This window comes from Petaurus breviceps, unplaced genomic scaffold, assembly GCF_028583685.1.
Source record: "Petaurus breviceps papuanus isolate PSGF00001 unplaced genomic scaffold, PetGlider_PUasm1.0 90845, whole genome shotgun sequence".
NCBI lineage: Eukaryota > Metazoa > Chordata > Mammalia > Diprotodontia > Petauridae > Petaurus > Petaurus breviceps.
In genome coordinates, this window is record NW_027187359.1 from 2,382,702 (window position 1) to 2,405,820 (window position 23,119).

The window sequence follows — 23,119 nt, forward strand, 5'->3', positions numbered from 1 at the left end:
ATTGCCATCCTTGGAAAGCACTTCCCTCCTCATCTGGCTTTGAAACTCCAGCTTCTTCCAAGGCTCAGGTCAGGTATCTTCTTGTCTGTGAAGCCTTTCTTGATTACTCCTCCTGGTTTGTTTACATTTCTCAAACTACCTAGTGTTTACTTATCTGTGTACACATAATATCTTTCAGTAGCATGTAAGTTTGACAGCTTCAAATAGTTTAATTTGTATTACTCCTCCCACCTAGCTCAGTGCCCCTCAGGAAGCGCTCAGTAAATATTTGCTGCTTTAAACTATCTGCTTAATTCAACTATTTTAAGTTCCTGAAGAACTGAAATAAAAAGGAAAAAATTGTAATTTGTTTTACAAATTATTAGATAGTAGTTACATTATGGCTAACAAAATTCAAATGTCACTTGAGACTTTGTCTGGTCTTAAGTGTGACTAGAGAAGAATATGAATGATTACTGAGAAAACTGCTTCTCAAAAAGGGTTACTTGGCTCACTGGCGAATGCTAAAGTCTAACAGCTATATCATAGGTAAGTTATGTAATGTGTTCTGTAACTGACAAGGCAGATCAAAGGCAACAGACAAGCTTTAAAGTTAAGTACAGTTTAAGTGAAGAATTCTTCTTTTTTAGGCCCTTGACATATAAACAAAATAACTATACAATCTCTGTATGCACAGATCTAGAGATTGCTGCAGGGATATTTGATAGAATTTTGAAGAAATAGATAAAGGTACAAGTGTGTTATGAGGTGGCAAAAGAGGACAGAAAGAATGTGCATTACTCAGACACTTAGCACCCACCCAGAAACACCTGGCCGTGTAACCCTGAGCAAGTTACTTAACTCCAATTGCTTAGGGGCGGCCAGGTGGCTCAGTGAGTAAGAGCACCGACTCCAGTGTCGGGATGACCTGGATCAAATCCGGGCTCAGATACTCAGCACCACACCCAGAAATAACTGGCCATGTAACCTTGAGCAAGTTACTTAACCCCGACTGCTTTAAAAAAAAAAAGAAAGAAAAAATGTGCATTAGATGAGAGCTGACACTTCAATAGTGTTCTAGAGTTTATAAAGAATTTTGTAACTATTTCGAGCCTCAAAACAACCCTATGAACTAGGTACTATCATTATTACCATTTCAAGCTGATGTTAATGCTTCAAGAGGCTGATGTAGTTACTTTCACATGAAACCAAGAGCTACCTAAATCTAGTCCCTGTTCTGCCATTGATCAAATGGATGATTCTGTCTCACTTAATGTCTAGGAGGCGCAATGTTCTCACCTGTAAAATGAGGGGAGTAGATCAGATATCCTTAAAATCTTTCAGCTCTAAGATTTCATGACTGCTATCATTGCCTAATTATGTCTAAATCCTTATCTTCACTTGAAATTCAGTGAAGCTGTAATAAGAACATTTGACAAACTAAGCTTCAAAGAGCTTTTCTATAAGCCAAAGGATATCTCCATATCTGCTGCCGTGATGTACTTAAAGACAAAACAATTTCAACCTTAGGTTGGGGAGTCCATTTGAGATTCTGTTAAAAATAAACTTAAAAAGTCCTTACCAAATAATCAAGCTAAGTCAACATAGTATGAACAGAACAGCTGAGACAATTTTGTAAAAAATGGTTTTATCAGTCCATTTTTGTATAAAACACATGGGAAGAAACCTAGCCAATCAACACACAAATTGCTGCCACATGACAAGATACTTTGTCAAACTTGGAATCTAAAGAACATACAAATGTTTTATCATGTCTACAGTCAATTGTCTATGCTTTTCCATTTAACTATTTTAAAAAATTCCACATATCCCCATTATTTCTTCTGTCCCAGTTACAGTACAATGACAGAGAGGAAGAGGGTTGGTTAAAACAACACTCTATGCAGTTTTCTGCTGTCCTTTCTTTCCAATCAGAGACTTGTGGATGTGAGGAATCACACCTAAATTAAAAGGAGAAACAAGATTATCGGTAAGACTTCTCTAATATTTACAAATTTATTCTATAATTCAGTGACAAGTGATTACATTACAGAAACTATTAAATTGATAATTTATTTTTCTATTCTAGAGCTGTCATTCTATTCCTTTTTAATTTAGATACTTTATAAAAGTGAAAACATTTAACAATTCCTTAGCTTTATTTTTGATTATATGGAATGGCTCTCTGAAAGAGGAAAGGGGAAAAATACAAGGAGAAATTTAGGCAATATACCAAAGGCATCAATAAAAATTTATTAAAAACAAAAACACAGGGGTGACTAGGTGGCGCAGTGAATAGAGCACTGGCCCTGGAGTCAGGAGGACCTGGGTTCGGATCTGGCCTCAGACACTTAAAACACAAAAACTAGCCATGTGACCTTGGGCAAGTCACTTAACCCCAACTGCCCTCTAAAAAGCAAAACAAAAACAAAACAAAAAAAACCCACACAAGTAATTTATGTAAGTTAATATTACTATGACATTTCTAAGGATTAGGGCTTTTAAAGTTTTTGCTGTTGTTCAGACCTGTGATTTCATCTGTGTAGGGAACTCCCTTTACCAATGAGGATCAACAATCATTCTTTAACTTTTAGTCTTAAACAAATGTCTGGGACGTTGATAGCTTAAATGACATGCTCTAGGGTTAAGTGATAGTCTAGTGTTTCAGAGGTGAGACCTGAACCCAAGACTTCCTGACTCACAGGCTAGCTCTACACATACTATGTCACACTGCCTCTAGTGTATATAAGAGGCAATTTGATAAAAATCATTATATAGCCACAAGGCAAGGTTAAAGAGAGACATGTTTACGGAAGCAAAGTTATATTTATTTTTATGAAAAAAATGTACATGCAAAGTATAAATTCAAAGAATCACAGATAAGGGAACCTTGATAACTTCTGGGTAATTCTCCATGCTGACAACAGTAACCTGGGGCCTTTTCCTCCTTTGTACTGAAGGACAGATTATGTTTATTATTCTAGAAGTTTGCTGTTGTTTAGGAAGCTCAGTGAAAGGAGATTATGGGTATTTCATTGTTCCAATGTACATTCCCAAGTTTTTCCCAGTAAAGTTTTTGTCATTCTTTCTTTTATTTTTTGTTTCTTGGCATTCTTAACAGCTGCATCAAATATATTCTCTACAACCCGTAAGTTTCAAATAGTTTGTCTACATGGTGATGCTAGGTCTATGGTTTTGAGGATATTCTTGCCTCTAATCCATATGGAATACCACAATTCTGTAGATGGATGCAAGCTCTATTACTGTAAATGCTGAATTCAATGTGGCATGAATGTGTAGACTAGTGGTTTGCTCCATTTCTTTCATGTTGTGTTATTTGAATAAGGCCTTTGAATAGTAGAATTCTAACCACCACCAAGGCAGGGCAGGGGCTATCAATGCTTAAAACAAGAAGATAAGCCTGGGAATTTGGGGAGTGGTATATATACCACCTCAAAGTCATTCATCACAGTCCAGGTGTTATCACTAACTCTTCCTCTTTTTAGACCCCAAGTTACCATAACATTAGACAGGGAACTGAAGACACTTCTCAGCAAGTGTGCTAAATAGCTAACTCATTGTTTGCTGCTGTTGGGTTCTATTAATGAGGTGTGGCTATGTGTGTGGTTTGCTCCAAAGTCCAAGAATCATGAAGTATTTATTAAAGCACCTACTATATGCTTACATTTTAATGGGGATACAAGTACTTATATATAAGCATATAGCATAAATATAAAGTGAAAAAATGCAATTATGTATAAAGCAGTTAAATAGAAAGAAGTTTGGGAGACAGGACATTAGCAGTTAGAAGGGACTGGAAATAGTTTTATGCAATAGATGGTGCTTAAGAATTGTCTTAAAGGAAGAAAGAGAATGTATAAGGTGGAAATAAAAAAGGAAGGCACAGAGCCAGAGCTAAGGCACAGAGATGAGAAAGTGGGGATGGGGAAGAAAAGGGGGTTGGGTTTGTGTGAAGAACAGAGAGGCCAATGTGGCTGGACTGAAGAACAAGAGGCTGCAAAGATATGTGGGTTCAGGTTGTGAAGGATTTTAAAAGTTCAGTGGGGGATTTATATTTTATCCTATAGAGAAGATAAAGCAACTGGAGTAGATAGTAGGGGATCTCCTGGTCACATCTACACTTAAGAAAAATTATTTAACAATGCTCAGCTAGAAGCCTGGCATAATGGACTGTGAGGAGCAGCATGGCATGGCATAGCAGATAAAGGGCAGGGTTGGAAGCCAGCAAGACTTACTAAGTTCACGTTGTGCCCTTGAAAAATTGTTATGTGAGCACAGGAAAATCACTTAACCTCTGAGTGCCCCAGGAACAAAAACTGTTAAGTTTTTCATCAGTATTGATACTGAACTCCCCATGTAGGTGAAATTACTTCTAGTTCTGGGAGTAATAATAATAGCAGCAAAGTTTCCAACTTGTCACTCAAATGCAACCAGATTAATGGCCAGTCATATATACACATAAATATATCTATGTATACATGATCCCAAACTTCCTCTACTTAAAAAGGTACTACATACCACCACCAGCAATGGTAGCCTTGATAAGGGAGTCCAACTCTTCATCACCACGGATTGCAAGCTGTAAGTGACGAGGAGTTATACGTTTTACTTTGAGATCCTTAGAAGCATTTCCTGCCAGTTCCAGCACCTAGAGAAAGTGTTCATGAAATCATTCAAGGAAAATTGAAGATTATCAGCTATTACAATTCATACAAGTCAACTCAGAGTAAGATTAGAAAAAAAATCATGACAGTATTTGTGCATACAATACAAAATCATAAATACATTAAGGAAATAAATTTTGATTTCTCTTATATCTGTACAGGGCTTTAAGGTTTTAAAAGTTCTTTCACATATATTACTTTATCTGATTCTTTCAAAAAGCACAGGATAATAGATTCAGAGCTGGAAGAGTCAAGGTTATCTAGTCCAATTCTCTTATCTTACAGATGAAGCCCCACTCTTCATATTTATTGTGACCCAGACAAGTCACAATCTTTCTGTATTTCAAGCAATTCTCTAGGTTGTATCTACTTGTCTTAGAGAAACTGGGACTGGTCCTGGAAATTGGAGTTCCCTATATTAAAGATTCTTGGTATATAATTTGCATTAAACAATGAGGTCAAAAACATCACCTTTAATTAAAGATCTCTCTGGCTATTTCCCCAACTGGTATGTAAAAATTTTGGTTAACTTAACTCTCTGAGTTATATATCAATAATTTCTTTTTATTTATTAATGTTCCCAAAGCCTACTACTCTAACATAGGACAATTATTTCAGTGCTAAATGAATGTGTTTTGAATCTTCTGAAATTTTTATGTTTCAGGTTAACAATCGGATGTTATATTTTTTCCCTTGCCCTATTTGGATTTTAAACAAATGTCTGTTATCTTCAAATAGAATTTCCTGAAGACCTTTGGAATCCCTAACACTGTGACCATCACTCCAGACTAATAGTCAGTGCCTTCAAGAAAGCAGTGTTTTCCACTGGCAATATTATAAATGTACAATTTGCCAAGAGAAATTACATTCAAGCAAAGAGGCCTTTATGATGGGATTTAATTATGTTTTTCTTTTTAAAAAGCAAAAAACAACATCCCAATAAATTTGTGTGAGCTCCATGGTTGTACTGCATTGACAGGGAACAGAAGAAGGGAAGGAGGACATTCCCCCCCTCCCCCCACCCCCGGCAAGGGAATGAGAACTATAGAGAATAGAGAATTCAGTAACTGAATGGGAAATATTGCTTGGGTAGAGTCTGGGTTGGCTCCTTGAACAGTGAATGGTTTCTGTCTTTCCAAATAGGGAATGTACACTAGCCTATCTCACTCTACCCACTTGACCAGATCTACTCCATTCCAAACAATCCTCTATTCACTTGAATCTCTGAATTTCTAGAGATAAGAGACTTACTCTGCACTTGCAAGGAGACAATAAGGTTGATTCTTTATCTGAATAATGTTAAACAAGCACTACATCTGTCAGCATAAATCCACTGAACTGAACTAAGAATCTCTTTGAAGCTTAATAGCATCTTCCAGAGTGACTTAGTACCAGGACAGATAAAAATAAATTAATTTTTTAAAAATTATATATATATACACATATATATTCTTGTTAAAATGTATTTTTGGTGCTTGCTTTGGTAGCACATATACTAAAATTGGAGCAATAGAAAAGATCAGCATGGTTCCTAGGCAAGGCTGACATACAAATTTGTTAAGTGTTCCATATTTAAAAATGTATTTGTGTGTGAGAGAACCTATATATATAAGAAGTTTTAAGGTATATTAAATCGGAGAGTACAGATCATAATCTATAGCCCCACAAACCCCTAATTTGCCCAATTCTGTTAACACCTTAATTCCCTCAGTGATGACAGTGTGAAAGCTTTAAAATAATTTTTGGTTCCTTCCTATCGTTGCCTATGTCAACTATCTCGCAAAAAGTACAGCTGATTTTTCCATTAAAACACCTTTTGAATTTGTATTTTTCTGTCCATTTCTTATTGGTACCTCCACCCTAACCTAAAGTCAGCACTTCACACATGGATCATCACACTAGCTCTTTCACAGTTCTCATGGTTTCTTCCGATGCCTACAAATCTCATCTTAACATTCAAGGTCCCATTAAACCTAAAATCCAACCCAACCACTACTATCCCCCAGTATGTACTCTCTGGTACTTACTGTAGTGAACAGAGAGCTGTCCTTGGAGCCAGGAAGATATGATTTCAAGTCATAGCTCGAATATATCTTGGTTGTGTGACCCTGGAAGTCACTTAACCTTTCAGCACTCTAGGCACCTTCCAAAAACTCTGAGTTGTAGAGAAGTTACCACCCTCCATGAGTAAAAGTCGCTTCCTAATCCACAAGCTCCCTAGACCACTCAAATACTCCTCACAATCACGCACAGACCCACGTTCGAGCATCCAACTCCTCTAAGGCGCCTTCTTTAATCCACTCATGTCCTTCTCATGCTCTTCAAGTGAGTCTAATTCAAATCCCCTGTCATTAAAGGTGTCTTGGTATCGTGATATAATGGAATCTAGGGACAGGTTCAAATGGTCTGCCCCCTCTGACACTGATTACACACACAGGTGACTTTGGGAATGCATTTGTCCCACCTCCATCTTAACACCCCCTTGCCCCACCCCCGTTTGCTCATCTGTAAAAGGAAGGGTGGATTAGGTGGGCCTTGACACCCCTTCCAGCTCTGAATCTAAACTACTTTAACTTTCTGGTATTCAATGATACATTGCCCCATAATGCAACAACAAAAGGAAACATCTCCCCCCTAAGGAACTGTAAGCTACTTGAGAGTAGGAACAAGGTCTTATCACAGATTTTTTTATTTATCCCCAAAGACAGAATACTGCTAGGCACACAGAGAAGCTAAATACGTTAAAGTATTTGAGACAATGTATTTATATAACAATTTTCTAAGATATATAAACTATATATATATGAAGTTAATTTAATATAGTGCTTAACACATGCTAAGCACTTTACAATTATCTCATTTGATCCTCACAACAACCCTGGGAGGTTAGTGCTATTATTATCCTCATTTTACAGATGAAGAAACTGAGCAAATAGGTTAAGTAACTTGCCCAGGGTCACACAGCTAGTAAATGTCTGAGGCTAGATCTGAACACAGGTCTTGTCAACACTTGTCCATATTTTGAATATCTGTCCATCTTTATTAACTGAAGAGTAGAGCATCCAATCTCTACAGGTATAACACCAATTACAAAATGTCATGGCTAGCCTGAAGTATTTAGGGGAAAAAATTATGTTCACAAATAAGGGTTTAAATAAAGTCACAGACATCTGAATTTATTATGGGAGATAATCTAGCTTTTATCAGTTTTCTTATGACACATGTAGAAAAGATATGTTTCTTCTGCTCTTTAGATGGGTCCATTCCAAAAGGAGAAGTCATTTTGGAATTAAAAGGGCAAGAAAGTTCCTATTTCTTTTCCAATCTATAAATAAATAGCAATAGAAAGGGGCAAAGATTAGTCAGATAAGGCAATATGATATAAATTCATTGATAACTTGCATTTGAAAAAGTATCTTTAAAAATTAAGAAAATTTTATAAATCAACTTAAATTTTACACAACTTAAATCCATCCAATCTTAATATTTAAATAATCATTTTAAAAAAAAGTTAGTGTATATATAATACTCCTGGTTCTAATTTTCTACTTTGCATTCCACAGAGTTTTTATATATTTTATTATTTATTATCATAAAATGTTCCACAGCTTTGACATACCAGTTTTGCTATCTCCAAGCTTTCAAGCATTTGGGTTGTTTCCAGTTTCTGATGATTATAAACAGAGTAACTATAAATATGTCTGTACAAATGGGCCTTTTTTCCTTTTCAATTATTTCCTTGGGCCACTATTTCCAACTGGGAGACTACTCTGTCAAGGGTTGTAAATTTTTACAGATTTTACTTCATATTATTAATTGCTTTTTGAAAAGACTGTGCCACTTTTTTTTTTTAACCTGTCACTACAATGTAAGTGTGCCTCTTTCTCCACAGCTATCCGAATCACAGGCTGTCATGTTTTCATTTAAGGGAGGAGGGGTTGGGGGAAGAAAGACTTGAACATATGATTTTACTGGTATAGGGACCTCCAAGTAAGTTAAACTCCCTCTACCACTGAACACGGGCTTTTCTTTGAGAGATGCTGGGGGCATCTAAACGTTAAGACACTTTCCTAGTGTCACTCACTCAGTATGTATCCAAGGCAGGTCTTGAACTCAGGTCCTCCTAAACTCTGAACCATTACATGAAGCTGACTCTCAGAAATTAATGTATCCTTTTTTGGGGACAATTTATTGTGTAAGACAGAAACATTTTTCAAAATGTTTACCTATTATTTGCTTTTATGAACTGCCTGTTCACAGCTTTTGATCATTAGAGACTGATTATTAGAGTGACAATGATAATAGTTCACTTTAAATTGTAGAAATCATGCTTTTCTAAGTCATACTTAGCAGAAACATATTTCTCCCATTCTGTTTTTAGACATTATTTTTGCTTTCAAATTATTCAATTACTTTTGCTTATTTCCATGTAATAAAACGTATCCTTACTTCTTTTGCTGAGCCTTCAATAGTAAAAAAAAATCCATTCCAAAATGTTTAATATGATCACATATGTATAGTCTATATCGGATTGCAGGCCATCTTGGGGAAGGAGAGGAATTTAGAACTCAAAATCTCTTAAAAGTGAAAACTGAAAACGAAAAATAAACAAATAAAAAGGAAAAACTCTACTCCACACACATGTAGAATAATTGTATTTGGAATTTATTATAGCAATAATTTCTTTTCTATGTTCATTTGAGGCAAGCAGCCCAATTACACTTTACATGGACAAGGAAGGACTTGCCCATTTATTGGTTTAAGCCTTTTCCCCAATGCTCATGGCAAACATAAAAGGTTTGTGTTTGTCCTCCCCAGCAAGATGTAATCCCCTCTGTGCTTCTCTCCACTGTGTACCAGTGCTCCTCAGCTTCTCTCCCACCCTTTGCCATTGGCCTACTGGGAAAGCTTGGGGTGCCCAGAAGGTTAATGTAGGGCAGAGACAGGGAAACCTGTGTTTCTCAGCTTTGAGCATTAGAGCTGGCAGGTGGCCTATAGCTAACAAATTTACATTTGGAAAAATTCATAAGCAATTTCAAAAGGTAAAAGACAAATATGCAATTAAAATAATTCATTCTCCTAATTTAATTAGTATTATTATATTAAGACGTTCTATGTATATGACTCTATTTCTGGGATCCCTCTAATTCCTACCACATTGCATAGATGATGAATCTGAGTCTTCAATGATGAACCTAAGTTCAATGCCAGGTCTATGTGAACCTGGTTAAGTCACTTAACCTCTCGAGACATTTTCTCTTCTATTAAATAGGCATAATACTTTGTGAAGAAGGTGCTTTAAAGTATAAAAAGCTTAAAGCAAAGGCAAATTTTATGTAGCTTCAAGAGCTATATGAGTTATATTTTTATGCTGTTCCATGGTTCTATTATTCTAACTGGTGCTGTAGTAGATCCATAAATTAAGTTGGGGAGTAATGTTATTTTTACAGTTTAATGTTCTTAACCACAAAAGAAATCACTTCCCACTATTCAAGCCTTCCTTTGTATCTACCATTAAAGTTTTATAGTTCCCTTTGTGTATTATATATTTATTATTGGGTTATTAAAATATGCGATATTTTAACATCATTTTTACAAATGGCATCTCTTCCTTAAACCTCTTCTGTAAATGTGAATATAAATATGCATTTTTGTGGATTCATTTTACGTGATATACTTAATTATTTATCATGCACTTAGCACAGTGTCTGGCAACATAGTGGTGCTTAATAAATATTTGCTGAGTGAATATTAATGGAGCGAGGTGACTTTTTGGATTTTCTAGGCCACATATACTACACATCTGCCTAAATAGTTATTATTTATACAGCACTTAAGAGGTTGTCAAGCACTTTACCTCATTTAAATATCACAATGCTGTGAGGTAGATACTATAGGTATAGCTTTTTTATAGAAAAAGAAACTAAGGGTCAGTAGGGTTAAATGATTCATTCATCCATTGTTACAGAGCTAGCAAGCATTAGAGATCACACCTGAATTCAAACTCAAGTTCTTCCTGGTTCCAAGTACAGCCCTTACATACTATGCTAAAGAGCTTTTCAAAATAAACAAAAATCATCCTTAACTTTCTAATGTAGTTGCAAACTATATTATGAGGGAAAGAAGCTCACCAAAATAAATTACTTAAGTTTAAAAAGTGCAGTGAATATTTTTAAAAAATGACATCTACATCTGAGTTATGAAAAATATTTATTATCTAATAATAAGGCTACACTTAAGAAAATTACTAAAAGAAATTAATTAAATCAAATTATACAAAAACACACAGACACACATATATCCTTATACTGATTAGAGTGATCTGTAATCTTCAAAATAATTTAGGGAAGAATCTTGGAGTATCTTAAAATATGGCTTGTGGGCCCCTATTTAGGAAACTTTTAAGGTTACACAAATATAATTGTCTCAAATGTTATACAACAAGCTCTCATTTCTCTAGAATCCAATCATCAAAAATCCTAAATAACCAGACCAGAAATAATACTAGGAAGTGTATGGATTTTTTGACAGCTATTTCAGAAACTCAAGGAGCTCCCCCTTAATCACTTCAGCATACATAGTTATGTTCCAGCAGATTGAAGGTACCTAGAACTTGACTTACGGAATAATTGAATCTGCTTTTCTTCAAGCACTGGTTTGAGATAAAATTTAATTTCAAAACAATTTTAATACTGCTTTCCCCCATCACAAATGTACTGCATCACCATTAAACCATGGACCAAACAGGTATTTTAGCACCATGCCTGGCACCTAATAAATGCTATATAAAGGTTATTGTTATTCAATATCTTGTAGGGTAACCTGGAACCCCATGACGTTTTGTATTGGAAAACGAAGAAGTGAACTCCTAACAAATGACTTACAAACTATCTTTTAAACAAAGCCTGTGAGTTGGGGTCTTTTTAGTAGGGTAGTACCTGTAAGTGCTCTGCCCAAAGGAATGTAAATTTTGATCACAGAAACAGTGAAATATATCTTGGGGTTTAGATAGATTTTTTTCTCTTAAGGATCATGACTTAAACTCAAATCATTCTGGTTAGCATTGACTGGTCAACAAAAGAAACTGGGTCAAGCCCCACCTGGTTATTCTTTGGGCCTTGATTGGCTCAGAGTGAAGGGAAATAGCAATAGTTTGTTTTGACCAGAAACCCTGAGGGTCTTCCCCTCCCATATAGATTTTTTTTAACTAGGTAAAAGAGACCATTCTCTGACTCATTTCTCATTTCTTATCTAGCCTTAATCACTGAATGGGAGCTGCCTCAGTCAAACTGAGACCTGGGAAAGACCTTAGCTTAAAAGGTCAAGGTCTCCTACTACATCCAGGGCCATCTTCGGTCATCCAGATTTATATTGCCACTGGACCCAGATGGCTCTGGAGGAGAAAATGAGGCTAGTGACTTTGCATAGCCCTCTCTCACTTAAATCCAATTCACTTGCATATCAAGGCAGCACCTCCCTGATGTTACGGTCCTCTTTCAGAAAATGAAGGACAAACAACAACCACCACAGCAGGTCTAACAAGAGGGGTCTGAGGGATATGTGTGCATGTGGCTACACATGGGGAAATAGGGTGGTGGGCAGCATTCTGCTGACTGGGGAATGAGAAAATCAGCTTGGATATATACTTTATTTGGCAGACATACTCTAGGTTACCAACACCTAATTAATAACATTTTTGGAGGCTATGGATGTACTAGAAATGAGTACATGGTACCTAAAAAAATGTTTATTAACTGACTAGTAATATTTAAAAAAACCTTCACAAACCTCAGCAGTGAGATACTCCAGAATTGCAGCACTATATACTGCAGCAGTAGCACCCACTCGTCCATGACTTGTGGTACGAGTCTTCAAGTGTCTATGGATACGTCCCACTGGGAACTGAAATAGAAACAATCTCAATTATGAAGCACTTTAAAAAGTTAAGTTATTGAATATTTTATTTAGAATAAACTGTCAGAACAATAATTGGAGTAAAATATGAAAAGAGAAAACTCAGTTCAGCTATAAACAGTCAACTATTTCAGATTAAACTCTGGCAATTAATTGTTCCTGAAACCTAACTCCTAAGGTCTGGACTAGAGACTGAATTCCTGGCAAAGAGAGAACAAGTTTTACCTTTTTCTTCCTTTCTTTCTCATGGGAAAAAAATGGAAAAGAAAATAGGTCTAATATGGTAGAGAGCTCCACATTTCTCTAACAAGTGGCAAAGCTCTAAGGAGTAAATATTACTTGAGCATAACCCCTTCACTTCTGCTTCTTGGACCCCCTCTACCAAGGCCTTTCATCACTCCAGGTGCTGCTCCTCTTCCCCTCTCTCTCCCAATTATTCTGTATTCATTCATCTGTGAAACAATGCTATTTTCCCTGGTAGGCTATAAGACTCTGAGGGCAGGGACTAATTTCATTTTAGTCTTGGTATCTTTAGCACCTGTATATTATTAGGTGCTCAATAAGTGCTTGTCAAATTGAATTAAAATCTCATCAGCTTGCATGGATACAGCAATCATTTCTAGGTTGAGGATTCTGAGATTGAAACAGTCAGCTCTCCTGAGTTCTAGTCCCAAATCATCAGCTACCCAGTGGATACCTTGAATCAGATGTCCTACAGGCACCCCAAATTTAACACCTCCAAACAGAACTCATTATCTTTTTGCCCAAAACTCTCCCCTCTTTCTGCCAAGGGTACCACCATCCTCCCAGTTACTCAGGTTTGGAGACTTAGTGCAATCTTCTACCCCTCACACACATATCCAAATTCAATGCCAAATCCTGTCATTTCTAGCTCTACAGCCTATGTTACGTATCCCCTTCTCTTACAGCCATTATTCTAGTTCAGGCCTTTTTCACTTCTTCTCTATTGCAATGTCTTCTAACTGTGTCTCCTTGTTCCAATCCAATCTCCATTCTGTTGACAGAAGTAATTTTCCTAAACGATTAATCTGATCATAAAACCCATTCCTTACTCAATATAGTCCAGTGGCTTATTATCTTCAAGATCACATATGAAATCTTTTAACATTTAAAGCTTGTCACAACTTGGGCCCCTTATCTTTCCAGTCTTAAACTTTACTCCCTTCCACAAAGTCTATAACTTGCTATTCCTCATTCAAAACAGCCCACCTCCCTTCTCTCTGCCATTAAACTGGCTGTTTCCCACTCTTACAATGCTGCTCTCTTTCAAATTTCTGCCTCTTAGAGTCCCTAACTTCCTTTACGATTCAGAGTAAATGCCATCTTCTGCAGGAATCCTTTCTAGATTCTTTCAATACTAAAGCCTTGTCCTCAAGGTTCCCTTCTACTTACTCTATATGTATTTTTTATTGTCAGCTCCTTTAGGACAGAAGCTGTTTTTATCTTTCTTTAATATCTAGCACTTTGGGACAGGGCAGTGTGTGACAAATAGTGTCTTGGATAAATATTTGTTGACTGACTCTCATGAACAAATTCATATTATCGAAAGGACATTCAACACCACTCAACAACCTTGTCATCTCTTGCTGAATCCCTAACACATACTCTACAGTGACCATTTCTAAGCCTTTCCCATCCTATTTATTTCCCACCTATTTCATCAAAAACATATATTTAACATTAGAAGATACCACAGAATCACAGATTTAGATCTGGAAAGGACCTTGGAGGACATCTAGTTTGAACTCCTAAATTTTACAGATATGGAAACCAAGGTATGGTGAGGTTAGGAAAGCATGGAAAAATGACCAAACAAGATAGAGAAGATCACAGGAAGTAAAATGGCTTATTCTGACTATGTAAAATTTTAAAAATTTTGTAAAAAACTAATGCAGCCAAAATTAGAAGGTAGGATTTTTAATACCAAGTTTTTCTGATAAAGGTCTCATTTCTCAAACAGAGAACCGAGCCAAATTTATAAAAATAAGAACCATTCCCTACTTGATAATCAAAGGATATAAACAGGCAGTTTTCAGAAGAAACTAAAGCTGTCAAGTCATATAAAAATGCTTTAAATCACTAATAATTAGAAAAATGCAAATTAAAACAACTCCTACGTACCCTCTTACACTCATCAAATTGGCTAACATGATAGAAAAAAAATGAAATAGGGGCAGCTAGGTGGCACAGTAAGTAAAGTGCCGGTCCCAGAGTCAGGAGAACCCGACTTCGGTTCTGGCCTCAGACACTTAACACACACAAAAAACTAGCTGTGTAACCTTGGGCAAGTTACTTAACCCCAATTGCTTTAAAAACAAAACAAAACAAAAAAAAACTGTACATGTGCCCTTTGAACCAGTAAAACAAATACTAGGTCTAATACTTGGTGTCAGAAAAGACCCGAGTTTCAGTCCTCCATCTGGTACTAGATGCATGGCAGTAGGCTAATCACTTAACCTGCTAAAATCTCAATAATTTGTGAAATTGATACTTATAACTACCTACTATATAAAGTTACTGTGAGAAAAAAAAATCACTATAAAATTTGAAATGCTATTTAAGTGTGAATTTTTCAAGTATCTCTTCTGGAATAAGAAGAGGGGGAAAAAAAGCAAAATATGGCTGAACAAATTGTAGTGTAGGAATGTAGTGAAATATTATTGAGCACTAAGAAAAAGCAGGTGCAAAGAGATGACTATAAAGAAAATCCTTGGTAATACTGACGGAAGGTAAAGTGAGTAGAATAAGGAGAACAATTTATACAAAGACACCATAAAGAAAACCAATTTTGAACTCAAATCTGTGTAACAGCCAACCACATATCTCCAAAGAACCCAGGGTTCTTATGCTACTTACCTTATGACAGAAAATGACTTAAGGTTAAGAAAGATATATTTTTGGAGACGGTCACTGTGTAGTGTTGTTTCACCTGATTGTGCTAATTTCTCGTAAAGTTATTTATTTATTTTTCTTTCTCTTGATTGTTTAATGGGAAGAGAAAGCAGGGATTAGCCATAACAACCAACCCCCACCCCTCTCCCCCCCAAAAAAACAGGGTAACTGAAACATTTAAAAAATTGCACAGAAGAGAACAGAAGTTCAGATGGTACCAAAGACAAGCGGGACAGGTTTAAAAGTAATGTGTGAGGGCAGCTAGGTGGTGTAGTGAATAGAGTACTGCCCCAGAGTCAGGAGGACCTGAGTTCAGATATGGCCTCAAACACTTGGTACTTACTAGCTGTTTGATCTTGGGAAAGTCACTTAACCCAAATTGCCTTGCCCTCCCCCCTCAAAAAAAAAAAAAGTAATGTGTGTAATTTATTATATACTTTAAAAAATCCCAAGTGTTATAAAATGGAGATTCATGGTTTCAGATAGAATCTTCTGGGAGTGAGAGTGTGTGTAAGTTCAAAATTTTTACAAAAGCAACGAAAAACAAGTATCTTTGCTTTCTATAGCATTTTCAAACTCTTCCTCTCTAGTAGATTCTTTGTACAAATAATCTCCTAAGCTTAAAAAGAACCTTTGTTTTGACTATATTAGCCCTTTTAGCTTTAGTATTATTTCCTTCATTTTCAGAGTCAGATTTCTTGAATAAGTACGTATAATTTCCTCATGACCCATAATGCCCTACTGGGGCTCCTATTTTTACCACCTAGATGAAACAATACTTTCAAAAACTCCAATGACTTCCCTATCTTGACCTTCAAATAGCAGTTGGCACTACTGTTCACACCCAGTTTCTTGAAATTCTCTTCCATGGGTTTCATTAACTACTTCCAGTTCTTCTCTTTCCTCTCTGACCTAGTCTCCTAGGATCCTTCCCTGAATCTTCTTTGTCCTGCCTCCTAAAAGAGAGTTTCTCTAAGGCACCATCCTTGTCCTCCTGCTTTTTTTTATGTGCATGCTCTCATCACCTTTCCAGGCTTCAACTATTACTTCTAAATTCATAATGGTAGTGATATTAGCTGACATTTATGTATGCAACAACCCTATGTATGACATAGGTACTATTATTATTTCCATCTAGAGATGAAGAAACACAATGCTACTTAGTACCTGAGGTATGAATAGAATCCAAGCATTACTAAGTCCAATACTCTTATTCATCATACCCTAATGTCTCCCCACATCTATTCTTTCCAAAAGTCTGCTAGGCACTTATTAGAGATGTATCTCTATTAAGTTTCCTAATTATACCATTCATGAACATAAAAAAATCTTTGGTCCAAAATAAAGTAATTTTGCACACATTACCTGTAGTCCAGCTCTTTGTGAGCGAGACACTGCCTTGGCCTTGGCCTTCCCACTATCTTTTCCAGCTTTGCCTCCAGCCTAAAAATGAAAATAATGTAAAGATTATTTGGAAAGAATGGTTTCTGAATATTTAAAGCAGAAAATTCATATGCACAGTTTTACTCTATACTGTTAAAACAAATAGTGTCCCTGTTCCCCCTTAATCCACCCCATGCCCTTTACAGTGGTATAATTAAATAATATGAAATTGCAACTACCTTGCATTAAGGTTAAAGTTACAAAGTATTTCCCTTACTTCCTTACAAAGGTGGGGATGGAACATTCCAGACTTATTTGATATGTTGATTACTTTTGCTGACCCGTTAATTCCCCGGCCCTTTCTTTATTTTTTTTATTGTTACAAGGATGATTTTAGTGGGTGAGGAGAAGGTTACATTAGGAAATGAAGGTGATAAAACAATAAAATTTAAAATCTGACAAAAATAAAGTTAAATCATAAAACTTTCAAAATATTAGCAGTCTGTCCTTCCTTCAATGTATTATTAAGCTTATGGATTTATAAACTGAAACTGTATGAATGTTTTCCATTGTCTTACAGAACTAATAAAAACTCAAAAACCAAAATAAGCAATATTATTAAACATTCTAAGAGCATGTTCTTTGGTAAAGGTATTTCTAGTTCTGTTAAAGGTGTCATCAAAATAGAATCAAAATCAGAAAAGGTACAATATTTTATAGTAATTAGTTATATACTTGATATTCAAGAACTTTAAATCCAAAAATAAAAATGGAAACTGCTTTATACTTCCTTCAAAAGATACAACATTTTAAAAGGTAGTTTTAAACAATAAATTTAAACATATACACAACTGTTTATACTTTCAAGAATGAACACACAAATATAAAACTTACCAGTTACTCCCTATGTTCCTTCTATTGTTTTCTTTGTACTTATACACAAATTTTTCATTTCATATAATTTACTCATTGTCTATATAAAACTTTAAGGCAAATCTGTTGAAAGTGTCTGGCTTATCCTACTGCCTACACTAATATAAATTAGTGTTTATAGTCTTAACATAAGCAAAAGAAATATCCACTTGGGTGTTGAAGGTTGAGGTTTTGGATCGGACACAATTAAAAACTCAAATATTAATTTATATTTTCTTACCAAAATTGAATCACCTTGTCTGGTTTTCAGCCAGATTTAAGTTTCTATGATAGTTTCTTCCCTGTCTCCACAGTCCAGCTGCACTCCCCCCTCCCCCCAATCCTGTGCCATCATTTAATTAAAATTGCAACTAGGCTACTATTAGGGAGAAATCCCACCGTTAATACTGAAGTGATACAGTATATTAAAAGAAGTTGCAACATATATATATATATATATATATATATTTTTTTTTTTTTTTTTTAAAGCAATTGGGGTTAAGTAACTTGCTCAAGGTTACACGGCCAGTTATTATCTCTGGGTGTGGTGCTGAGTATCTGAGCCCGGACCTGATCCAGGTCATCCAGACACTGGAGCCGGTGCTCCTACTCGCTGAGCCACCTGGCCGCCTCTAAGCAATTGGGGTTAAGTAACTTGCTCAAGGTTACACGGCCAGGTGTTTCTGGGTGGGTGCTAAGTGTCTGAGCCCGGGATTCGATCTCCAGGTCTTCTCAACACTGGAGCTGGTGCTCTTACTCGCTGTGCTACCTGGCCGCCCCGCTGCAACATATCTTGCAATATATACATACTATCTTCAAAGTCTTAATAGGATTTTATGATTTAACAGCTTAAAGCCCTACTAAGACTTTTAAAATGACCTGTATATCTAAGGTCACCTCATGGACTATATACTATTATAGGCATGATACAAAACCATTATTTTTTTGTAGTTGAAAAAAATCTGCTTTTATCTTTTCTTAACAAATGAAATTTTACTATTCTATTCAAAAGGAGTGACCCTATTGTCTCAGTAATAAAATTATTTGAGTGTCTAGAACAAAGTAAATGAGCAGTTTAAACTGTATCAACTTTAAACTGTCAAAGCACAGGAATGCCAGACAGATCATGAAACAAACTTGTACTTATACTTACTAACTCATGGCACTGATCTTGAAATTCTCTCACCAGTTTGTACCACAATGTATCCATTTAACAAAATATAAATTTAAGTTGTAGAGCAGGGTACCCGAATAACTGTGCCCACCTGTGTTTTCAGACTCCACAACTACTGTTGTCACTGGTTTTGTTATGTTTGCAACAAGAGGGCAAGGTATCATTAAGTTTCTAAAAGGTTTATTAATTTTTTTTCTGGTACCAGGAAAATATGGAGGCAAATTTGTTCATAAAGTTTTTGTATCGACTTATTCCACGAGTGAGTTATCAGTTTGGGAGGGTCACATAGTAAATTCTCACATACTGATTTTTATTTTACTAACCAAAACATAAAGGGATCCTTCAGTACTAAATTTGCTTGAAGTTAAGTTTTTATTTAAAATGGTTATCATCACCACATCATCACACACTTTTTAAAGTTAAAAGTTGCATAAAAGTTACATAAAAAATATATCATATATAAAACTTTTATTTAAAAAAAAGTTTCAAAAATCTCAGTATGATTTCATTTTGTTCACTTTTTATATAGGCTGATCATTATGGCTGCAGAAATAGTACAGGCAACTTTTTATCTTAACTAAATTATCATTTATTTGAGCTTGTCTTGAACAAGGAAATGTACACAGTATATTTTTGTATATACATAACTCATTTTTTGTATATATCATTCAAGTGCTAATTTTGAGAAAAGCTAAGTGAAATATTAATTCCAACCTAAAATATTTTGAAAAATAAGAGATTTTACATTATTAAGAGCATATAAAATTATGACTTTAGCAATCAGTTCAGAATATTGCTTCTGTAATAACTGTGAATCTTTCCATTCCAACATTAAGGTAGGCATGAGATCCTTTTCACAGAACAGTTCAAATGTTAAATTGAACCGAATATGATCTTCTAAGTAAGAAAACAGGATCCAAGATGTTTTAATTTGCTAAAATCAGGTCCCGAAGTGCAGGTAATAATCCAATGTAAATATTAATTTTGCTTTTCTTCTTTCCTTAAGTTTCAGATTCCAAAATGGCACAGTTTGGGACAAAATGCCCTAAATCAAGAATGACAACTCAATGTAGTCCTTGTTATTTGGTAATACTAATGCATTTGATACTGATAAACTATTATACCCCACATCTCTAGAGATTAGCTAAAAAGATCTTATGCAATGACCAGATAATCACCCAAACCACTAGCTTGAGTAAGTATGATTTAATATAAATTATTGGTTTCTACCAGTGACAGTTCTTTGAAAACTAAGTAAAGTGCTATGTCAATATAAAGTATAAATATCTAAGGAGGGAAGTTGGACTAAAGTACCTTCTGGGTCTAAAAGTATATGATTACTACTCTCCCCTCATCAATTCTGTATAATGAGGATTGTCTTCATTATATTCCAAAATTCTCACAGAATTCTGTCACCTAACATCACAAAGAATAAATGATCCTTTACATTTATAAGTTTTCCTGAAGTGAAAATTCAGTGCTTTATATTAAATCCTCCCTTATGTTCTGCTGTGTACATGGCATTTTTTCTTCTCTTATTTCATATTTGTTTAAAATAAATTAAAATACAATTTAAAAAACGATTCTTTAGCACTTAAAATTCTGACTGTTCCTTTTCCAACCCAAGGATCAAAATGCAAAAATAAATTATAAGATTCCAAAATAAAATAGTAAGAACATCACTACAATTTCGGGGTGGGGAGGATATGAAAACTATGATTTCATCTGTATAGGAAGCTCCTGATGTGGAATTTCATCTACCAATGCAGATAAATATTTTTCTGCAATTTATAATTGAGAAGTAAAGGGACTTGCCTAGAGCCTCACATTCTGCCAGTAGCTTTAGCATACTGTAGACTAATTATTGTTTCTGCTTTTAAAACTTATTACCAATAATAATGAATGCATAATTCTAAAAAGCCATAGCTACTTTAACATCTGTGTCTAGGTTCTTAATAGAGGGGAACAGACAACTTTAAAACCACATACTGCTCGCCAAGATACGGTTTTTGAACTCAAGAGATGGGTAATTTTTATATAGTGATGGAGCAAAATAATTTGGCTTTGAAAGTCATCACTTAGGGTGGTGGCTAGCTAGCAGTGAATAGAGCACCCGCCCTGGAGTCAGGAGGACCTGAGTTCAAATCCAACCTCAGACACTTAACACTTACTAGCCCAAGTGTGACCTTGGACAAGTCACTTAACCCCAACTGCCCTTCCCTCCCCCCCCCTTGTAGGGTGGGAAGAGAAGGAAAAGAACATTTTCTTCTACAAAGGATTCTTGAAAAATTAATTGATCAAAATGCAAGTGTGAGGCCTCATTTCTGAAGCAGTATACTTTTAGAATTAATTTGATGATTCCTCAAAAGTAATTTAGGTACTTTTTTTTGTGGTCAAGATTCACTTCTCCCATTCTTAAAACTACACATGATTTCCATACATGTCCTTTCAGCTCCTTAATAGCTTCCTTCATGTTGGGAAGAAAAATCTTCTAATGACACTGAATAAGCTCCAACTGGGCCAGTGTGTATACAAGCATCTTTCTAATGACAGATCTGGGGTGGTTTTGTTCATTTCGCTTGAGGAGTCGGCATTTAAAGGATGTCATTTGCCAGCCTCAAAACAAACACTCAATTTCGGGTATGTAGAAAAGAAATATATTTACGTACTCTTCTTGTCCAAACTCCAAAGTTCCTTAAAAATTAAAATCGAAAAACCTACCCCTTTAAATCTCGATCATAATAATCACGCATCCTGCATTTCCTCACTTTTCATTAAAAACAAAACCTCATCAGGGAGGTAAACAGAGTGACTGAATTTGGTTGGAAAAAGCGTGCATGTTGCTTACATGAGTTTATCATGACGACAAGGTACGGGAGAATTACAAGAAAAGTCTGAGCCTTTTTCAAATGCTTGGCAGGGGACCTCTGGGACCGAGTGAAATAAAGTGCATCCGTCCCCAGACTTCAGGCTGACTCAAAACAACTTGTTATTTAACAGCCGAGTCACATCCCTCCCGCACTCCAGCTCTTCCCGGCGGCTGCTCCCAAAGCCCCCTCCCTCGGGGGGCGTGGCCTGGGCCAAGTTGGAAGCCCGGCCCAGGCGCTGGGGCTCAGCGCGCAGCCCTGGAGGCGGGCAACACTCTGAGCAAACTCCAGGCTCAACAGGTAACGCGCGCGTCCCCTGGTCGCCAGGCGCGGCGAGCGCCGAGGACAAACCCTCCGCTGCCCCCGTCCGCCCTCTAGGGGCTCGCTCTGCAACCCGCACGACCCGTCCGGGCTGCCGCTGGCACCTGCGTCCCGGCGCGCCCGGGCCCTCCGCCGAGGGAGGGGAAGCGCCAACTCGCTCTCGCCCCGCCCCGATCGGCTTCGCTCCCCGCCTCCGGCCCGGCTCGGCCCAGCCCGGCCCTCACCATGGTCTTGGCACTGCTCCTGACACTGCGTAGTTGTCGCTCCCTCCGCTAGGACGCGGCGCCCGATCTGCTTCACTCCAGCCCGAGCGCTCGGCACCAACCCTGACAGCAGTCTCGATCCGCCGCCGGCGCCACTATCTATAGCTCCAGCCGCTGGAACTACCGCCGCCACCACCGGAGCCCCAGACAATAAGCCGCCTCCCCCCGCGCGCTCACCCCTGCCAATACCCGCGCGCCTTGCTGGTTTGAACCCTCACGGCTACCCAATTGCGCGTCCCCTTCTAACACGGCTCCGCCTCGCTTCGCCTCCTAGCTAACGGCTGTTTGTTTTTGCACACGGCGCGTGAGGGCGGGGCCTGCCGGCCCAACACCCAACAGATTTGTGCGCGGGACGGGGGCGGTGCGAATGGGAGCCACTTTCCACCTGCCTCTGAGCGCCAGAACGGAATGGACAAGAGGACAGGCCAATGGATGTTAGCGCTGGTGGGAAAGTCGCCAATGAAGACAGCGCCCGCGAGCAAGGAGGCAGGCTTTTCAGACAGACTGAGATTCTGTCCAATGGCTAAGGCTAATTGAGGCGGTTGTGGGTTTCCCGCTCATTCTCGGTTTTTTTTTTCATGCCTTTACTCCTAGATTTGTTTTAGAAGGAAATGGCGGTGGAGCTCCACTTTCCTTTCAGGCCTCCCTTTTCTCTCGGGACCACACTAGGGAAATCCAGCGGCCAGGGAGGCTCCGCGCGAAGGCGGG

General features: G+C 37.2%; 2 protein-coding genes and 1 non-coding gene across 6 annotated transcripts in view; 2 read left to right on the forward strand and 1 right to left on the reverse strand.

The window, feature by feature from the left end:
- Positions 1-23,119, forward strand: part of PPIA (peptidylprolyl isomerase A) — a 194,292-nt gene that overhangs the window by 39,016 nt on the left and 132,157 nt on the right. The window lies entirely within an intron of this gene.
- Positions 1,611-22,625, reverse strand: H2AZ2 (H2A.Z variant histone 2). 3 transcript variants are annotated; one of them, XM_069071887.1, is made up of 5 exons: positions 22,373-22,606; positions 16,857-16,934; positions 12,453-12,566; positions 4,519-4,648; positions 1,611-1,940 (listed from the first exon to the last, which is right to left on the reverse strand). In XM_069071887.1, exons 1-5 carry the CDS (start codon positions 22,373-22,375, stop codon positions 1,879-1,881), a joined length of 387 nt encoding a protein of 128 aa, XP_068927988.1. In that variant the 5' UTR covers positions 22,376-22,606; the 3' UTR covers positions 1,611-1,878. The 3 variants fall into 3 exon arrangements, with proteins under 3 accessions (XP_068927988.1, XP_068927989.1, XP_068927991.1); XM_069071888.1 differs by lacking the exon at positions 12,453-12,566 and having other exon boundaries at positions 22,373-22,612; XM_069071890.1 differs by lacking the exons at positions 1,611-1,940; positions 4,519-4,648 and adding an exon at positions 7,682-7,989 and having other exon boundaries at positions 22,373-22,625.
- Positions 6,136-6,240, forward strand: LOC138149310 (U6 spliceosomal RNA). The gene has a single exon (XR_011165285.1). It is a non-coding gene; the product is annotated as a U6 spliceosomal RNA (small nuclear RNA).